The sequence below is a fragment of the Littorina saxatilis genome, linkage group LG9 (genome assembly GCF_037325665.1).
Source record: "Littorina saxatilis isolate snail1 linkage group LG9, US_GU_Lsax_2.0, whole genome shotgun sequence".
NCBI classification, from domain to species: Eukaryota; Metazoa; Mollusca; class Gastropoda; order Littorinimorpha; family Littorinidae; genus Littorina; species Littorina saxatilis.
In genome coordinates this window covers 2,671,155-2,687,207 of record NC_090253.1, presented here as the reverse complement: position 1 = coordinate 2,687,207, position 16,053 = coordinate 2,671,155, and the positions used below count along the sequence as shown (strand labels likewise).

General features: G+C 43.2%; 1 protein-coding gene and 1 long non-coding RNA gene across 4 annotated transcripts in view; both read left to right on the top strand.

The window, feature by feature from the left end:
- LOC138975078 (phosphoenolpyruvate phosphomutase-like) overlaps positions 1–10,814 on the top strand; it is a 46,831-nt gene extending 36,017 nt beyond the window's left edge. Inside the window, exons 9-11 of one of the 2 annotated variants that reach the window (XR_011458497.1) lie at positions 2,186–2,362; positions 6,773–9,357; positions 9,485–10,814. Coding sequence is in view for 1 of the 2 variants with exons in the window: in XM_070347729.1 (XP_070203830.1) it covers positions 2,186–2,362; positions 6,773–6,856 (261 nt within the window). In the remaining variant the exon portion in view is untranslated. Of the gene's footprint in view, positions 1–2,185; positions 2,363–6,772 lie in introns of both variants that reach the window. The other variant, XM_070347729.1, reaches the window with a different exon arrangement.
- A 1,013-nt stretch (positions 10,815–11,827) lies between these two features.
- On the top strand, positions 11,828–16,053 carry LOC138975073 (uncharacterized). 2 transcript variants are annotated; one of them, XR_011458485.1, is made up of 6 exons: positions 11,828–12,468; positions 12,762–12,803; positions 13,345–13,423; positions 14,074–14,170; positions 14,774–14,820; positions 15,776–16,053. It is a non-coding gene; the product is annotated as an uncharacterized lncRNA (long non-coding RNA). The 2 variants fall into 2 exon arrangements; XR_011458486.1 differs by lacking the exon at positions 15,776–16,053 and adding an exon at positions 15,233–15,769.

The window sequence follows — 16,053 nt, the reverse complement described above, 5'->3', positions numbered from 1 at the left end:
AAACGCAGAAAAAATCAATTCTGCGTTCTTGATAGCATTTTCGTCCAGACTGGACTCCAGCTTTTGCTTTTCTTATTTTTCTCTATCGTCCAAGCCCATAAAATCGAACAAAGCGGATTGCGTTTGGATTTCCCTCTTTGAGATGACTGAGATTGCCCCCCTTGGATCGTTCCGTGCCAAGGCCAGTTTCAGTACTGGCCGGGTGTCCAAGATGAGGCCACTCCTTGAAGAAATAAATCCCGGAAGTTTACAAGAATTAGCTTATCGTATGAGGAAAAAGAAAACTACCGCAAACATTGTTTGCACAGTTAAAGAAGCCTTCCTTATGATCATGCAACCTCGTTTCGACTTATAACAGGACTGACGTTTTGTTCATGCATGCTAAATGGCCACTCAAGTGATCAGTATGCGTCATTACTTGAAATGTTGTTGAATGATAAAATAGATAGATAAAATATAAAAAATTTGATTCCCTCCTTCCCGTGTAAACCATGTTGCACATCCCTCCAATCCTTAACATCCGGTATGAGCATCAATCCACTTGGACACATACAAGCAATCAACGGCCTGGCTGCGGTCTGTGCAGATTGAGTAGTTTGTGAAAAATGTATGTCGCATATTGACATAGGCGACGGTTGCAAACTAAAATTCTCCACAACAACAAAATCCTTCACTCTGTACTTAAAGCAGCCGTGCTGCAGACTTTTGAATCTGAGAAAGGAAGGGACGTAAGCGCTCTAAATACATACGACATGTGGAACAAGAGTAAGTGAGAGTCGTGCGGAACCAGTCTCCTGGCACCTGAGAGAATCACAAGCATTGAAACGAACAAGGAACATTCATCCTTATATTATGTTCCTTTTTTTTTCTTTTTTTTTTAAATTTGCCATGCACATTATTGTGGGGCTTTTAATAAAAAAAACATACATCCGTCTACAACGTATCATCATTCATCCTTCAACATTTACCAGTCAAGGAAATCTAAAGTTTGATAATGATATACATTTTAGAATTTCATTTTAACGACACACTTCCGATGTAAATAGCAACTATACAAGATATATCTTATATATCTTATATCATGTTCCTCATTCTCCAAGGCAAGCTAACTTTCACTTACTTGTAGATTGTTGGTGTATGTCCTGGTGGGAGGATGTTCTTATCCCATGAAAAAGTCAGGACAGATCTTTGTTTATGCCCCACAAATATTTGTCCTTATTTTTTATGAAGCTTAATTTGTGCCCCTTATTTTACCCTCCACAAATACACTTTGTGGCCCACAAAAACAAAATGTGCCCCACAAAAATAAGCCCCAAAAATGGTGAGACACATTTGCAGTTTGTGGGGCACAAATTTGTGCTCTTATTTTGTTGGATTAATGACATCGAATGCCAAGGATACAGATCTGCAGCAGTACACATGGTCGTGACCACGGGCAGGACACCATCTTTAACATTATTTAAAAAAACAAAACCAGTTCGTTGAAGCCATTCCCACAAAAAGGAAAAACGTGAAGACGGAGCAAACACATGAAGGAAAGGAAACTGAGATTGAACAAGGTCTGCACTGCTCACCTTGGGCAAACACACTTAAAGGCACAGTCCTTCAACTAGTGATTAGTAGGGTTTTTTAAAGTTTTTTTTTTAAGAAATTCATTCATATAAAAGAATTCAAATCTTCGCAGTAACCAATATTTTTGTTGATGTGTTGGTGTGTGGGAGGGGAGGGGAGGTCTTATCCCATGTAAAAACCCTGACTAGATCATGAGATCGCGTGAAAGAGTGTGCCTTTAAAGGAGTGCAGTGTCAGCAGTAGCATACGTTGTGTAGGTGTAACCGTCAAGATTTAGTTCGCCACACTTGGAAGAATGTGTCAAGGATATGTCTCTCCCTTTACCACCCCCCTCCTCCCCCTTTCCCCAGAATGGTCGTGTGTCAACGACAAAACCACACACAAAAAATAATTTATTTCTTCCTCTTTCGGGGAAAAATTGCATTCGATAAAAGGCTAAAAACATTTTTTTTAAATTCAGTTAACTTTTTAATTTCAATGCTCGTTGTTCTCTCAGATGCCAAAAAAGTGGTTCCGCGTATAGCCTGTTCTCACTGACACTAGTGCACGTGAACTTAGTGCGCTTACTTCCCTTTGTTTCTCAGATATATGTGCACTTGTTTTTTTGTGCAAGGGCCCAGTGGTGTTGGTACCAACAACCTACCATACCACGCCGACTGAGACATTCCGGGACTGGGGAACGGCTCTGATCATCTGGGCCAACCATTCCATGAGGGCTTCCGTCAAAGCCATGCAGGCACTCACCAAGCAGATTCACCACGAGCAGTCCATCTCCAACGTGGAAAAAGAGGTGAGTAAACGTGTGTTGTTAAAGGCTGACATACAGTCCTATTTAATTAGTTTAATTACTTCCAGGGTTTTTCCCATCGTTGCGGGGATGTATAAATTAAACTTCCTGCAAAGTTTTAGGTTTGAAGTCCTTACCAATTACGAGAAATAATTAATTCTTTATTGCTATGTTTAGCAACAGTTCTCCAGGACTTGGGCTATTTTTAGACCGTCAACACAGACAGTACAGCTTCGTCAATCCCCGCGTGAAGGAAATCGCTCACCTTCCACGTGCAAAACGTAGTGATATTGACACGCCAGATTAACGCGGTAGCGTATAATTGTGCTAGGCAGGAAAGCGCGCTTTTCTGTATTCTTGTTAACTTCGCAATTTCCGGAAAACATCCACTTTCACTTTGAGACTGTTCTGTTTACATTCGACACTATCAACACCACTTTGCAATACTGAAATAATTTTTTCTGTGTTCGAAAGCTACAGCCAATCGTTATTATATCCCCTTAGGTACAGTTTTATAACGTTATTGGCACATGTAAACAATATTAATTAATTAACGCTACGAATATGGCAGCCTTTAAAGTGTTTAGAGTTGGGGGAGAAGGGGGTGGCGGTTATGGAAAGCCGTTTGGCTCATAACCATTACACCTGTAATAACTCATAAATACACGTGTAATAAATGATTAATACACGTGTATTTATTTCTTATTGCACGTGTAATTTATCTTTTTACATTGAGTCAAGTTTTCACTAAATGTTTTAACATCGAGGGGGGAATCGAGATGAGGGTCGTGGTGTATGTGCGTGTGTGTGTCTGTGTGTGTGTGTATGTGTGTCTGTGTGTGTGTGTGTGTGTGTGTATGTGTGTCTGTCTGTGTGTGTGTGTGTGTGTGTGTAGAGCGATTCAGACTAAACTACTGGGCCGATCTTTATGAAATTTGACATGAGAGTTCCTGGGTATGATATCCCCGGACGTTTTTTTTCTTTTTTTTCGATAAATACCTTTGATGACGTCATATCCGGCTTTTTGTAAAAGTTGAGGCGGCACTGTCACACCCTCATTTTTCCATTAAATTGATTGAAATTTTGGCAAAGCAATCTTCGACAAAGGCCGGGGTTTGGTATTGCATTTCAGCTTGGTGGCTTAAAAACTAATGAGTGAGTTTGGTCATTAAAAATCGGAAACTTGTAATTAAAATTATTTTTTTATTAAACGATCCAAAAACAATTTCATCTTATTCTGCGTCATTTTCTGATTCCAAAAACATATACATATGTTATATTTGGATTAAAAACAAGCTCTGAAAATTAAACATATAAAAATTATGATCAAAATTAAATTTCCGAAATCGTTTTAAAAACTATTTCATCTTATTCCTTGTCGGTTCCTGATTCCAAAAACATATAGATATGATATGTTTGGATTAAAAACACGCTCAGAAAGTTAAAACGAAGAGAGGTACAGTAAAGCGTGCTATGAAGCACAGCGCAACCGCTACCGCGCCAAACAGGCTCGTCACTTTCACTGCCTTTTGCACTAGCGGCGGACTACGTTCAGTTTCATTCTGTGAGTTCCACAGCTTGACTAAATGTAGTAATTTCGCCTTACGCGACTTGTTTATTATGCTATGGATGGGGCCAACCATTTGGGGAGAAGGGGGTGGCGGTGTGGACGGGATGGGACCAACCATTTGGGGAGAAGGGGGTGGCGGTGTGGGCAGGATGGGGCCAACCATTTGGGGAGAAGGGGGTGGCGGTGTGGGCAGGATGGGGCCAACCATTTGGGGAGAAGGGGTGGCGGTGTGGGCGGGATGGGACCAACCATTTGGGGAGAAGGGGGTGGCGGTGTGGGCGGGATGGGGCCAACCATTTGGGGAGAAGGGGGTGGCGGTGTGGGCGGGATGGGGCCAACCATTTGGGGAGAAGGGGGTGGCGGTGTGGGCGGGATGGGACCAACCATTTGGGGAGAAAGGGGTGGCGGTGTGGGCAGGATGGGGCCAACCATTTGGGGAGAAGGGGGTGGCGGTGTGGACGGGATGGGGCCAACCATTTGGGGAGAAGGGGGTGGCGGTGTGGGCAGGATGGGGCCAACCATTTGGGGAGAAGGGGGTGGCGGTGTGGGCAGGATGGGGCCAACCATTTGGGGAGAAGGGGGTGGCGATGTGGGCAGGATGGGGCCAACCATTTGGGGAGAAGGGGTGGCGGTGTGGGCAGGATGGGGCCAACCATTTGGGGAGAAGGGGGTGGCGGTGTGGGCAGGATGGGGCCAACCATTTGGGGAGAAGGGGTGGCGGTGTGGGCAGGATGGGACCAACCATTTGGGGAGAAGGGGGTGGCGGTGTGGGCAGGATGGGGCCAACCATTTGGGGAGAAGGGGGTGGCGGTGTGGGCAGGATGGGACCAACCATTTGGGGAGAAGGGGGTGGCGGTGTGGGCAGGATGGGGCCAACCATTTGGGGAGAAGGGGGTGGCGGTGTGGGCAGTATGGGGCCAACCATTTGGGGAGAAGGGGGTGGCGGTGTGGGCAGGATGGGGCCAACCATTTGGGGAGCAGGGGGTGGCGGTGTGGGCAGGATGGGGCCAACCATTTGGGGAGAAGGGGGTGGCAGTGTGTGCGGGATGGGGCCAACCATTTCATCAGGACTTCCGTCAAGGCTATACAGGCACTCACCAAGCAGATCCACTAAGAGCAGTCCGTCACCGATGCGTGCAATCAGTTATGCATTAGTATAGTATTGTATGGGAGAGTGGAGGTTATAGGGGTGGGGATGGGGTAGGTAGGGATGGTGTAGGTAGGGATGGGGTAGGTAGGGATGGGACCAACCATTCTATGAGGGCTTCCGTCAAGGCCATGCAGACTCTCACTAAACAGATTCACCTCTAACATAGAAAAGGAGGTACGAAAGCTTAATAAACTGCATTCTTGGAGTTGGGAAGGAAGAACAGTTTTTAATGAAAGTCGACCTTTTGATGAGAGTTTCCATGCAGGCATACACTTTTTTCAAGCCGCTGATAATCTTGGATGAATTAAAACCCGGCAAAATATAGCATTGCGAGACCATTATGGGAAAAAGTGTATTAACTGCTTGCTATAAAAGCTAGTCGAGGTACCTCTGTTGCCCGTTATGAGTGTTTGTGGGGTGGGTGGGTTTTTCTCTCTCAAATGATTCATAGCGTTGAACCAATCAGAGACCAGACTTTAACACCAATTATTGAAAACAATAGTTTTTCGCCCACAACTTACCATGCACGAGCACTACATAACCTTTTTTTTTTTTTTTTTTTTTTGTCCTTACACCTGTTCCTCGTTCCGGTGTGCTTTTCACGCCGCCCCGTCCCTGCATTCACTGCTCCATCCGCACATCTGGATTTCGTTCCGCTGCCAGACTTGTCGATTTTACAGACGCTCCAGGGAGGGATGTCGGGTCGCTGCGGTAGGCTACCCTCGGAAGATGACACTGCACTTCTGCTGAGTCACTTCGACGGTGTTCAGTAGTGGGTCTGTCCCGAGCCAACGGACGCAGCCCACTACCCACTATGCCCCCTACCAACGACATTGACTGCTAAGTCGCGGAGCCAGACTGAGTGAGCGTCCCCTCCAGAGAGGAGACCGCCACTACGTCCCTCCGTCGATCCCCCAGAACGTCACACGTTGAAGACTGACAGCAGAACTACTATTCAGGGAAGGAAGGAACAGGAACACTGAGACCAAGGTCACCATGCGAGCTCCGGGCATGAAGGGCCACACGAGCAAGGACAATTTATAATTTTGGATGATTAATGAGATGAGGATGATTATAATGATGATGCTGTGGATTTCCAATTTTGGTTTGAGACTACGTGACAGGGCAGCACTCTACACTTACTGTCATAATATATCCTGGCGTCAACCAGGCCCGAGAACTGCCGCATCTGCGGTGTTGGTCAGGTAATCAGAACCTGAGCACCCTCAAAGTCGCATTTGTTAAGTGAATGACACTCGGCTGTGTGATCCCAGCCTTCCCATAGGAACCATAGCACTTCCACTCTGGGTAGGAGCCGACCGTAGCCCGAAAAACCCACATGACCCTGATGGGATTCGAACCCACGACCTCCCGGCCCGCAGCCCGATGCGCTAACCACTGCGCTACGGGGGCCGGTGAGCACTACACCACCTAAACTGTGTCCAAAAAGGGCGGAGAGGGGGGGCACTTAATCCCTCGGTGGGAGGGCACTTAATCCCTCGGTGGGAGGGCACTTAATCCCTCGGTGGGAGGGCACTTAATCCCTCGGTGGGAGGGCATTTAATCCCTCGGTGGAAGGGCACTTAATCCCTCGGTGGGAGGGCACTTAATCCCTCGGTGGGAGGGCACTTAATCCCTCGGTGCTGCGAGAACTCGGTAGAACTACATGTTTGTGTTTGTTTCGTGTGCACAGATTGCTGCGGTGAAGGAGCTGTTCCGTCTGACGCGTGACGACGAACTGAAGGCAGCGGAGGACAAGTATCTACCCAAGGCCTAGGCTTCACATCAACCCTGTCTTCTTCTCTTTGTCTTCTCTCATATCACCATGGTTACAGAATGAATTAACAGGTACATTCCTTCCCGTGCAGACCATCTTGTCAATGGAATATCTTTTAGAAAAGACAAGAACTCAAGACTCAAAGATTTATCAGTCCGTATAAAAATAAAGGAAAAATGCCTCGCATTATCAGGCGGTTTTTAACTTATATTTGTTGGGTTTTTTGGTGTTTTTTTGGGGGGAGGGGTCGGTTTTCTTTTTAAATTGTGATAAGCCTCTTGTCGATCACCGTGGATCCGTCCAGGCTTTTACTCTACGGGATAGAAGCATCCTTCTACTTGAACTCATACCAAAAATCATCACCCCACCTGATTTCTGTGAGGAGTGTCTGTGATGTTTCGCTGAATTGATTTTGTGAATGACACCTGTGTCAATGTGCGACATTATTTCCGGGGAAAAAAACTCCACTCCGCAGAAGAAGCAGCCAGAGCGTTGATTGTTGGTATGTATACAAGTTGAGGCGTCGGCTTATCCCATGTAAAAGGCTGTACAGGTCTCTGGTGGTTTACATGACCGTGTAAGGACGGTACCTTTACATTTGGGATAACTTATCAATGATTGTGATTGCTAATAGGGCAATTAAAATCGAACTCGTGAATTCGATGGCAGCGTACATGAAAATTAAGTTTAAGGAATGAAACGAATTTAAAAGTCAAGCTTGTTGTTTTTCACCATGATTCCAGGGCGGGGATGTAGCTCAGTCAGGGCGGGGATGTAGCTCAGTCAGGCCGGGGATGTAGCTCAGTCAGGGCGGGGATGTAGCTCAGTCAGGGCGGGGATGTAGCTCAGTCGGTAGTGCGCTGGATTTGTATCCAGTTGGCCGCTGTCAGCGTGAGTTTGTCCCCACGTTCGGCGAGAGATTTATTTCTCAGAGTCAACTTTGTGTGCAGACTCTCCTCGGTGTCCGAACACCCCCCGTGTGTGCACGCAAGCACAAGACCAAGTGCGCACGAAAAAGATCCTGTAATCCATGTCAGAGTTCGGTGGGTTATAGAAACACGAAAATACCCAGCATGCTTCCTCCGAAAGCGGCGTATGGCTGCCTAAATGGCGAACTGTTTCTCGATCTCTTGAGTTTCAGAAATTCATTTTTTGCACACAAAGCTGGTGTTTTGAGCCACGCTCACGTTGTAAACAGTGTCTTGATTTTTAACATGTTGACAAGTGTTACGCTGCTGAGCAAACAAAGAGGGCAGTATTCCACTGAATGAATATTGCAAGTTAACCAGAGCAAGGGGCTATCTTCATCATTTTGAACGAAAAGCAACGTGATACTTCGGCAGGCAGTCCTCTCTGCAGGTGATGCAATCTTTAATTGCGTTCTGACTTGGCTGAGCAGTTCATTGTCCTCTTCTGTATAACTGCTTGATGTAGATGCCTATTTTATTAATCATGTATTCTGTGGGGTTTCAGGTTTGATATTCACATTTGCATTGCAAGAATGTACATGTAACTTATTTTCAAATCAGTGATGCATTGCGAAAAGATCTTAAGTGTGCCAGTGTGTGTGTGTGTGTGTGGGGGGGTGTGTGTTTGTGTGTGTGTGTGTGTGTGCCTGTGTACGTGTGTGTGTGTGTGTGATTGCATTCTGATCACTATGCGTGCGCGGACGCCATTGTGTGCTTGTTTGCATGTATACACCATGTGCAAAGTGTGCAAATGCTTGGTTCTGTGCATGATTTACACTTACATGTGTATGTATGTGCTTGCTTTCATACGCGTGCGTTTGTGTGTGCGTGCATGCGCCTGTATGTGAACCGGCTTGCACCACCCACGTTCTTGTCTTCTGCTAAACATAAAGTGAAACCTTTTGTTAAAACTCCGTTTTGTGTGCTATAAACAGGCCTTATACATGTCAAACTGCTGATTCATTTTTTGTCTCACTTTGGGTAAAACACTTGACAAATAAATGCTTTTAATTAAAGTGTCTCCTGATTTACATGTACTCAACATGAAAAACGAGAACAAGAGAGCAGTTATCAAACTAACATTTACTGTCAGTTAATGCTGAAGACAGAAACTACTGTCACTAAGTTATGCATCAGTGTGCACGCTATTATTTTACGGACGAGCGGTGCATCTTTGGGGGCTAGTTGTGTACATCATGTATGCATGCTTAATGTTTTGAACTTTGCCAGTGTAAGCCTGTGACTGAATGACAGTTACGGTACACATGTACTTTTGCGCATCCGATTGAACTCGTGAACTCGTGGTACCTCTGTGCTATCGAGGACTCAAACCTGTACTATCGGGGATCCAGTAAGGTTTCCGAGACTGTGTTTTGTCTGTATTGAAATGGTCTGGCGGAAGAGCCGATTCTTAAATTTGCATAAGTAAAATGATCGCTTTTCGGTACCCGACACCCTCTGAGTTGAATTTGTTTTAACCTTGTGACGTAGGCACGCGGGATGTTGTGGGTTGGGGTATTCACTTTTCGCTAGGTTCAAGTTCAAGTTTTATTAGTCCATAACCCCTGGGGGCATTTTGAACAATAAATACAATCAATACAATCATAATATATACTAATATAGTAAATGAAAAAAATAAAAAGTTATGAAAAACTGCTAGGGCTTCGAACAGAACAGACGTATCCAGTGAGCGGTCGCGTGGCAGATTTGCTACGAACAGAAAAGGAACCGTGATGTGATTTTTCTGAGACGGGTATGTTATTCATATGCTATTTTTATATAATGGGTAAAACAGCATTAAAGTGTGCAGGTTGTGACATGCTTTGGGAGGATTTATTTGAATGTTCAAGTAGATTGTTTTGTGAGTTGAATGTTCGGGAAAACTTTTGTTTATTGAATGTTTTAGAAAACCGTTTGAGTGTTTGAGAGAACTGTATTGTAGGCATGTTATTTGGAAGGAATGATGTGTTTTGTTGTTGTTAAAGGATTTAGTTTGTGGTGGTTGAAATTGTTGAGTTGTTTATGTATGCTTATGACGTGCATTCTGTGATTTACAGAATGGCGGAATGTGCCACGGGGTTTCAATCAATCAATCAATATGAGGCTTATATCGCGCGTATTCCGTGGGTACAGTTCTAAGCGCAGGGATTGTTTAAAAAAAAATTTATGCAATTTATATCGCGCACATATGCAAGGCGCAGGGATTTATTTATGCCGTGTGAGATGGAATTTTGTTTACACAATACATCACGCATTCACATCGGCCAGCAGATCGCAGCCATTTCGGCGCATATCCTGCTTTTCACGGCCTATTATTCCGAGTCACACGGATATTTTGGTGGACATTTTTATCTATGCCTATACAATTTGGCCAGGAAAGACCCTTTTGTCAATCGTGGGATCTTTAACGTGCACACCCCAATGTAGTGTACACGAATCGAAGGGACCTCGGTTTTTCGTCTCATCCGAAAGACTAGCACTTGAACCCACCACCTAGGTTAGGAAAGGGGGAAGAAAATTGCTAACGCCCTGACCCAGGGTCGAACTCGCAACCTCTCGCTTCCGAGCGCAAGTGCGTTACCACTCGGCCACCCAGTCCGTTAGAGGGGTGCAGTTAGGTTTCGTTAGAGGGGTTCAGTTAGGTTTTGTTAGATTGATTTTTCTTTGGAGAATTGTTTTTATGTTGGTTTTTTAGATTTCGTTTGTTTTAGATTAGAGTTCTATTGTGGTTTTTTTAATTTTTTTTATTGAAGTTGAGAGTGAGGATTTAGAGTAGAGTTTTGGAGTGTAGTTTGGAGGGAGGGTTTTAAAGCATAGTTTTAGCGTGGGAATCTAAAGCATAGCTTTAGAGTAAAGGATTTAGAGTGTTGTTTTGGGTTGTTCTAGTTCTAGAGAGTAATACATTGGAAGTTTTGTATTTGAAGGTAAACCCCCGCTTTCCCACACATTCCCCTCATCATCTTATGGAAATAAAGAACCTGGTAATTTAACTTGTGTCAGTTGTTTTGAGTGTTTGAGCTTGGTGAGAAAGGGGCACTCTGTATTATTTGACCCCGTGATCAGGGTAAAGTACATTTGGCACTCGGTTACACCAGTTTGATTTACTTCCCCGGGTTTTCTCAGATGTGTCGACGATTGCAAATATTCACCTCAGAATCTGTCTTTCTGATGTGACGAAGGGAGGCAACTGTGACAAAGTACTTCACTGATCGCGCGTATTACTTCCCCTGATAATTTTCCGGCCTGCTCAGCTGATGACAATTGTATGTAAGTTTCTATTTGTGTCCCCAGAATAAGTATCTATTTGGGACATGAAGGGGTTGTACGCTAAGGGTGATGACAATTCAGTGATGACGATTAGTTATACCCGGCCAACATTGATTATAGTTATAATGTACTGGTTACAAAAGTGTCAGTAACCCCAAATCTCCGTAAGATCAGAAAATGTAAGCAGAACTTATTCTGCTGATTCAGTGCAGGCCACTTGGAAAAATCATCCATGGACGGTGAAAAGAAAACGGCAAAAATTCTGGCAAATACTATAATAGACTTTAAATCGAAATAGCATATATCTGTACAATATCTCTCGACAAAGCTCTTCCGTAGCCTAATCCACCGTGCAAATCGTGATCAGTGTATTCACGACTTGTTTCCGTGACCTTTCGAATTTCATGGGGGCTGCCATTTTGGTTTTGATGCGCTTCCTTTTCCGGTTTACGTATTTTCCGGTTTAACATAGCATTTGCGTTTTTTTGTCAGAAGAGTGATATTTGGTTATGAAGGAAGTCAAGTCCGCCATTACCTGCCACCTCAGTTGAGTGTTTACTTTGAACTTATACTTGAACCGTAACAGTGTGTAGCCAGTTCACAAGACCTGTTCATCATCCTACCAGTTCCAACTGTTGTTATCGATGGGTCGCGCAGCTGGAGGAAGTGTTTATTTCCATTCGGAGCCCAACTTCAGTTCAAAACCAGTCAAAAACTGGCCTTGACTCCATTCCCACATTACGATACCCTTGAATGACATTAGATCTACGGCGTTTCCGCTTGCCCAAATCCCACATGTTGCATGTCTGCTCTTCGAGTTGTTTGGAACTTAGTTCGAATATTTTCTCGAACGTAACTTTTGACCCAGCTGTCAGGTAGGCATCATGAATTAGACGTACACTGGCAGTTATAAATCATGTTGTGCAAAAGACTCTGCAGAAGTAGAACATTGTGGAAAATCGGGAATGCTTTCTCAGTTTGTGCACCCTGGCAACATTCAGCAGGGGAAAAAAACTGCATTGCCTTCCTCTGCAAAACTGTCGCGCGAAGAATGCTGAACGGGCAGCGACGACTAGCTGTTCTTCTTCAAAGTAATAAACTACCCTTCAAACCCTGCAAGTTTGTGCGATTTACTTTGTGGACATGAAGTCAGCAGAGGACTCAGGAATGCCCACTTAATTCCTTGATTGTACTTCCGTCACAAGAACTAAAAGAACATTCAATGTTCGTTAAATCTGTGGATCAAGTGACTCACGAAGCGGAGGAAAAGAAAATCACCAGCAGATCTGTACAAGATGTTGAATTCTGCCAGGGAAACGAAGCCGCCCTCACGGCAGAGAAGTCTCCGCCTACGAAAATCAGTAGATCTAGAGCAAGGTAAACATACGTTTTTCAAAGCTTGTTCACAAACACACACACACACATACACAAACACACACACGCTCACACCATCACACACACACACACACACATGAAAGAGATGGAATAGCTGATCGAGTGATGACAATGTTGATTGATAAGTATTTTTTGGTGCGGTGAACTTGAGGCTATATTGTTCTATCAATCCATCGATATATTTTACACTTTCACCCCAGAAATGAAGCACGTGTACACATATTGAACACAAGAATCATTTTAAGCTTTCATTGGCATTGTTTCCTTTTTTGCAGACATGTTGGCAGGAAGTGAGTGTTTCACCCCACTCTTGCAAGGTAGGTTGATCACTGATGACAAGTTCTGATTGTTTTTCCTTTTTAAACGGATGACAATCCGTACTCTGCAGATGGATCTAACCGAGATGGATCTAACCGATACACGGAAGCAACATTGGGAACAAACTGTTATTCAATCTGTGAATATTTCATGTGTGAGGGGTATAACTGCAAGTAACCTACGTTCGCTAATGTAGAGAAATAATTTTTGACTCAAACTTCAAGTTAAATTGTTTCTGCTGTCAGAGCCATCTTTCTGAAGGAACAATATTTTACATGCCACTGGATTGTTGTATATTCCTTCTTATTTTGCAATGACAGGCTCAGCTTTCATTTGATTGTAATGTGTTTCTTATTTGAAGCTTTGTATCATAAAAGCTCTGTAGAAGTGTTGCACTTGTTTTGCAGACTGCATTAGGCGTGGTACCTATTGCACACACCCACACCCCCACCCCCCCCCCACCCTGCCTATTTATCTAAAACACCCACCCACACACAAACACAGGGTGCTGACAAAGGATTTTTTTCCATTCTCCTTCAGGCCATCGCTTAATTTCTTGCAGACTGAGGAGCAATGGACGTTTGAGCAGCTCCTAAACCTGGGGCACACAAGCCACAAGGTAAAGAAGGTATCAGTATACATGTGAACAAATGTTTTCCCTTTGGTTTTTATCGCACCATTTTTTCATAAAACTCCGTAAATTGTGGCAATTACACATTATGCCAATAACATTATTATGAAGAATGAAGATTTTCAACTTATCATTGAAGAAATGAAATCAAGCATTTTTGTTCATTCTGTATTTGATGATTATTTTCCAGTCTTTGGGTTGGCATAGTGGGTGAAATAAGGGTGAGGAGTGTCGGTTGGTGTGATTTCTTAGGTCTTGGTGATGTAATATTTTCCCTACGGTATTATTCATGGTTATCATAGTGCAGATTCCAGGGAAACGGTTTTTTGAACAGCCTCTTAAACTGAAAAGCCACAAGGTCAACAACATAAACAGGTTACTGGTGTCTCGGGCATTGATGTTTTTAAAAAGATTTGCACAGCAATTTTTGTGTGTGTAAAGAGATAATGAAAATAAAACATAACAACTTTTATATTTTTGAAGTGGAATTAAATGTTTTCATTTTTTTATTTTGAAGTGTTTTTGTATGCAGGTTTTATTGGATGGGTGGGGGGTGGTTTTGATGGTTCTGATTTATTATGATGTAACTTGTAAGGGTGGTTTTTTTCCTTAATTATTTATTTAATTGGTTTATGCAGACTTCATGGCAGCCACTGACCAGACGATATGACAGCCATGAATATCGAACGCAGAAGAAGAAAAAGAAGAAGACAGTCTAACAGGAAAATAATTCTGGTATGCTCATAATGTCTATGCCAGTTAAAAAAAGTCATGAATTGAAGTTTACCCAGGTTAGACATTAGCATGTCGTAATTGTGACAATGAATGTATCCGTAAACGCACCAAGAGACTTACTTAGAAAAATTGAAGTCATGCATCGTCAATATGACTACAATCACAAACTGAATAAGGGGAAATCATGTCAATTTGGTGGTCTGGATCATCAGCTGTTGCTCATTCGCTATAATGGTCTACTTGACAAAGCCCGTCTTCATGTGCTTCTTTGTTTCTTTATACCTAGTGTAGACAACATGTAGGCGTTTGCAGACTGTTTATTGTATTGCTGTTGTTTGTTTGTGAGTAAACCTATGGTGTGACCTCAATTGTTTGAAATTTGTTGTGTAAGGTGTTTCTCCATGCCCCCAGAAGAACCGACATTATATTAAAACCTTCATACCCTGCAAATACTTGCATACTAGATGTTGTTTCTTATTGTAATGATTGGGGACAGGCAAGCTCTTAAATTGTGCAAACCTTCAGAAAACTGTCAAGTTTGATTTGCTAGAACAAGCGATATTAACACGTTATTAAGATGAATATTTGATTAAATATGTGCAGGAACTACTTCAGCAGATTCATATGGCCAGTCTCACAATGCAAGGAAGGTGAGTAGATTGAATTATGTCTATCCCACCTGTTCTGTGTTTAGTGTCAGCCGTGATTGCTTGATGAGAATTTGAAAACATGTTTCTAACTAACATGAACCCAACCATGAAACGTGATGTAGGTGAGTAGCCCATCTAGAAAAAAGAACCTGTTCTAATTCCGAATTAGAACAGGTTCTTTTTTCTAGATGGGCTACTCACCTACATCACGTTTTATGGTTGGGTTCATGTCAGTTAGCAACATGTTTTCACATAGAAAATGGTGGGCACCTGAACAAATATCTGCACATTACAATGAAGTCTTACTTTGTGATCTGATAATTAAATAACCCCCACCCCCCACCCCCCCCCCCCCCCCCCCCCCCCCCAAGAAGAAGCTCACATAACTACCAACTACACAATTTCATTACAGAATCAAACAATGGGAAGAATCAGGATTCAGCAGTGCTAGGTCGTTGAGGGGGATAGCTATCACCAGGCACTCAGCAATGAATAGTTGAGGTTTTCACGGACATTAACAAAATCCGGTAACCTACGGACAGTAAATTTCACAGGGAAGGGAACAAGAACGTCAAAAATGGAAAAGTATGTTTTTTCTTTCAAACCATTGATAGAGCTCTGAAGCTTCACACAAGTTTTGCAGAGAGAGCACTCGGCCTATTCATTTTTGGCACTAAAACATGCGCACACACAAAAAGAAAGTTTTTAAAAAGTGGCGCCGATGTATTCTCACACTCACAGCCTTAGAATATTGCAGTTTGTATGTTACCAAATTGAGGCATGATTTTACTCCATGCAATTACCTGACCAAATCTGCGACAGTCGGGCAAACTTCTTACAAGTCGGATTGGGCCTTCAATCAAATACTCAGAAACCAGCAGCTACTTTAAGTAATACTAGTTTTGTTGTTATTTTGTACAGCTTGTACTGAATGTGTTTTCGTTTATCTCCTCAGAATCGAGTCAGCCAGAGAAAGACCATTGAGAGGGAGAGCGCACAGTAAAGCATAAATGGCATGCACTTCGGTGGACCAGTGCCATCATCTTCATAACAAGAGATGCAGATCATATTTTCTTATGTTTAAGTATAGCTGTTAGCAAAAGTATTTGACGATTCTTGGGTACGACTTTCGTGTTTAATCCTATTAGCTTGTGCACAGCCTCAAAATCTGTTTTATTTTGATTTATCATTTATAGTTTGAATTTTTTTTTAATGGAATTAGTCCAAATGTAA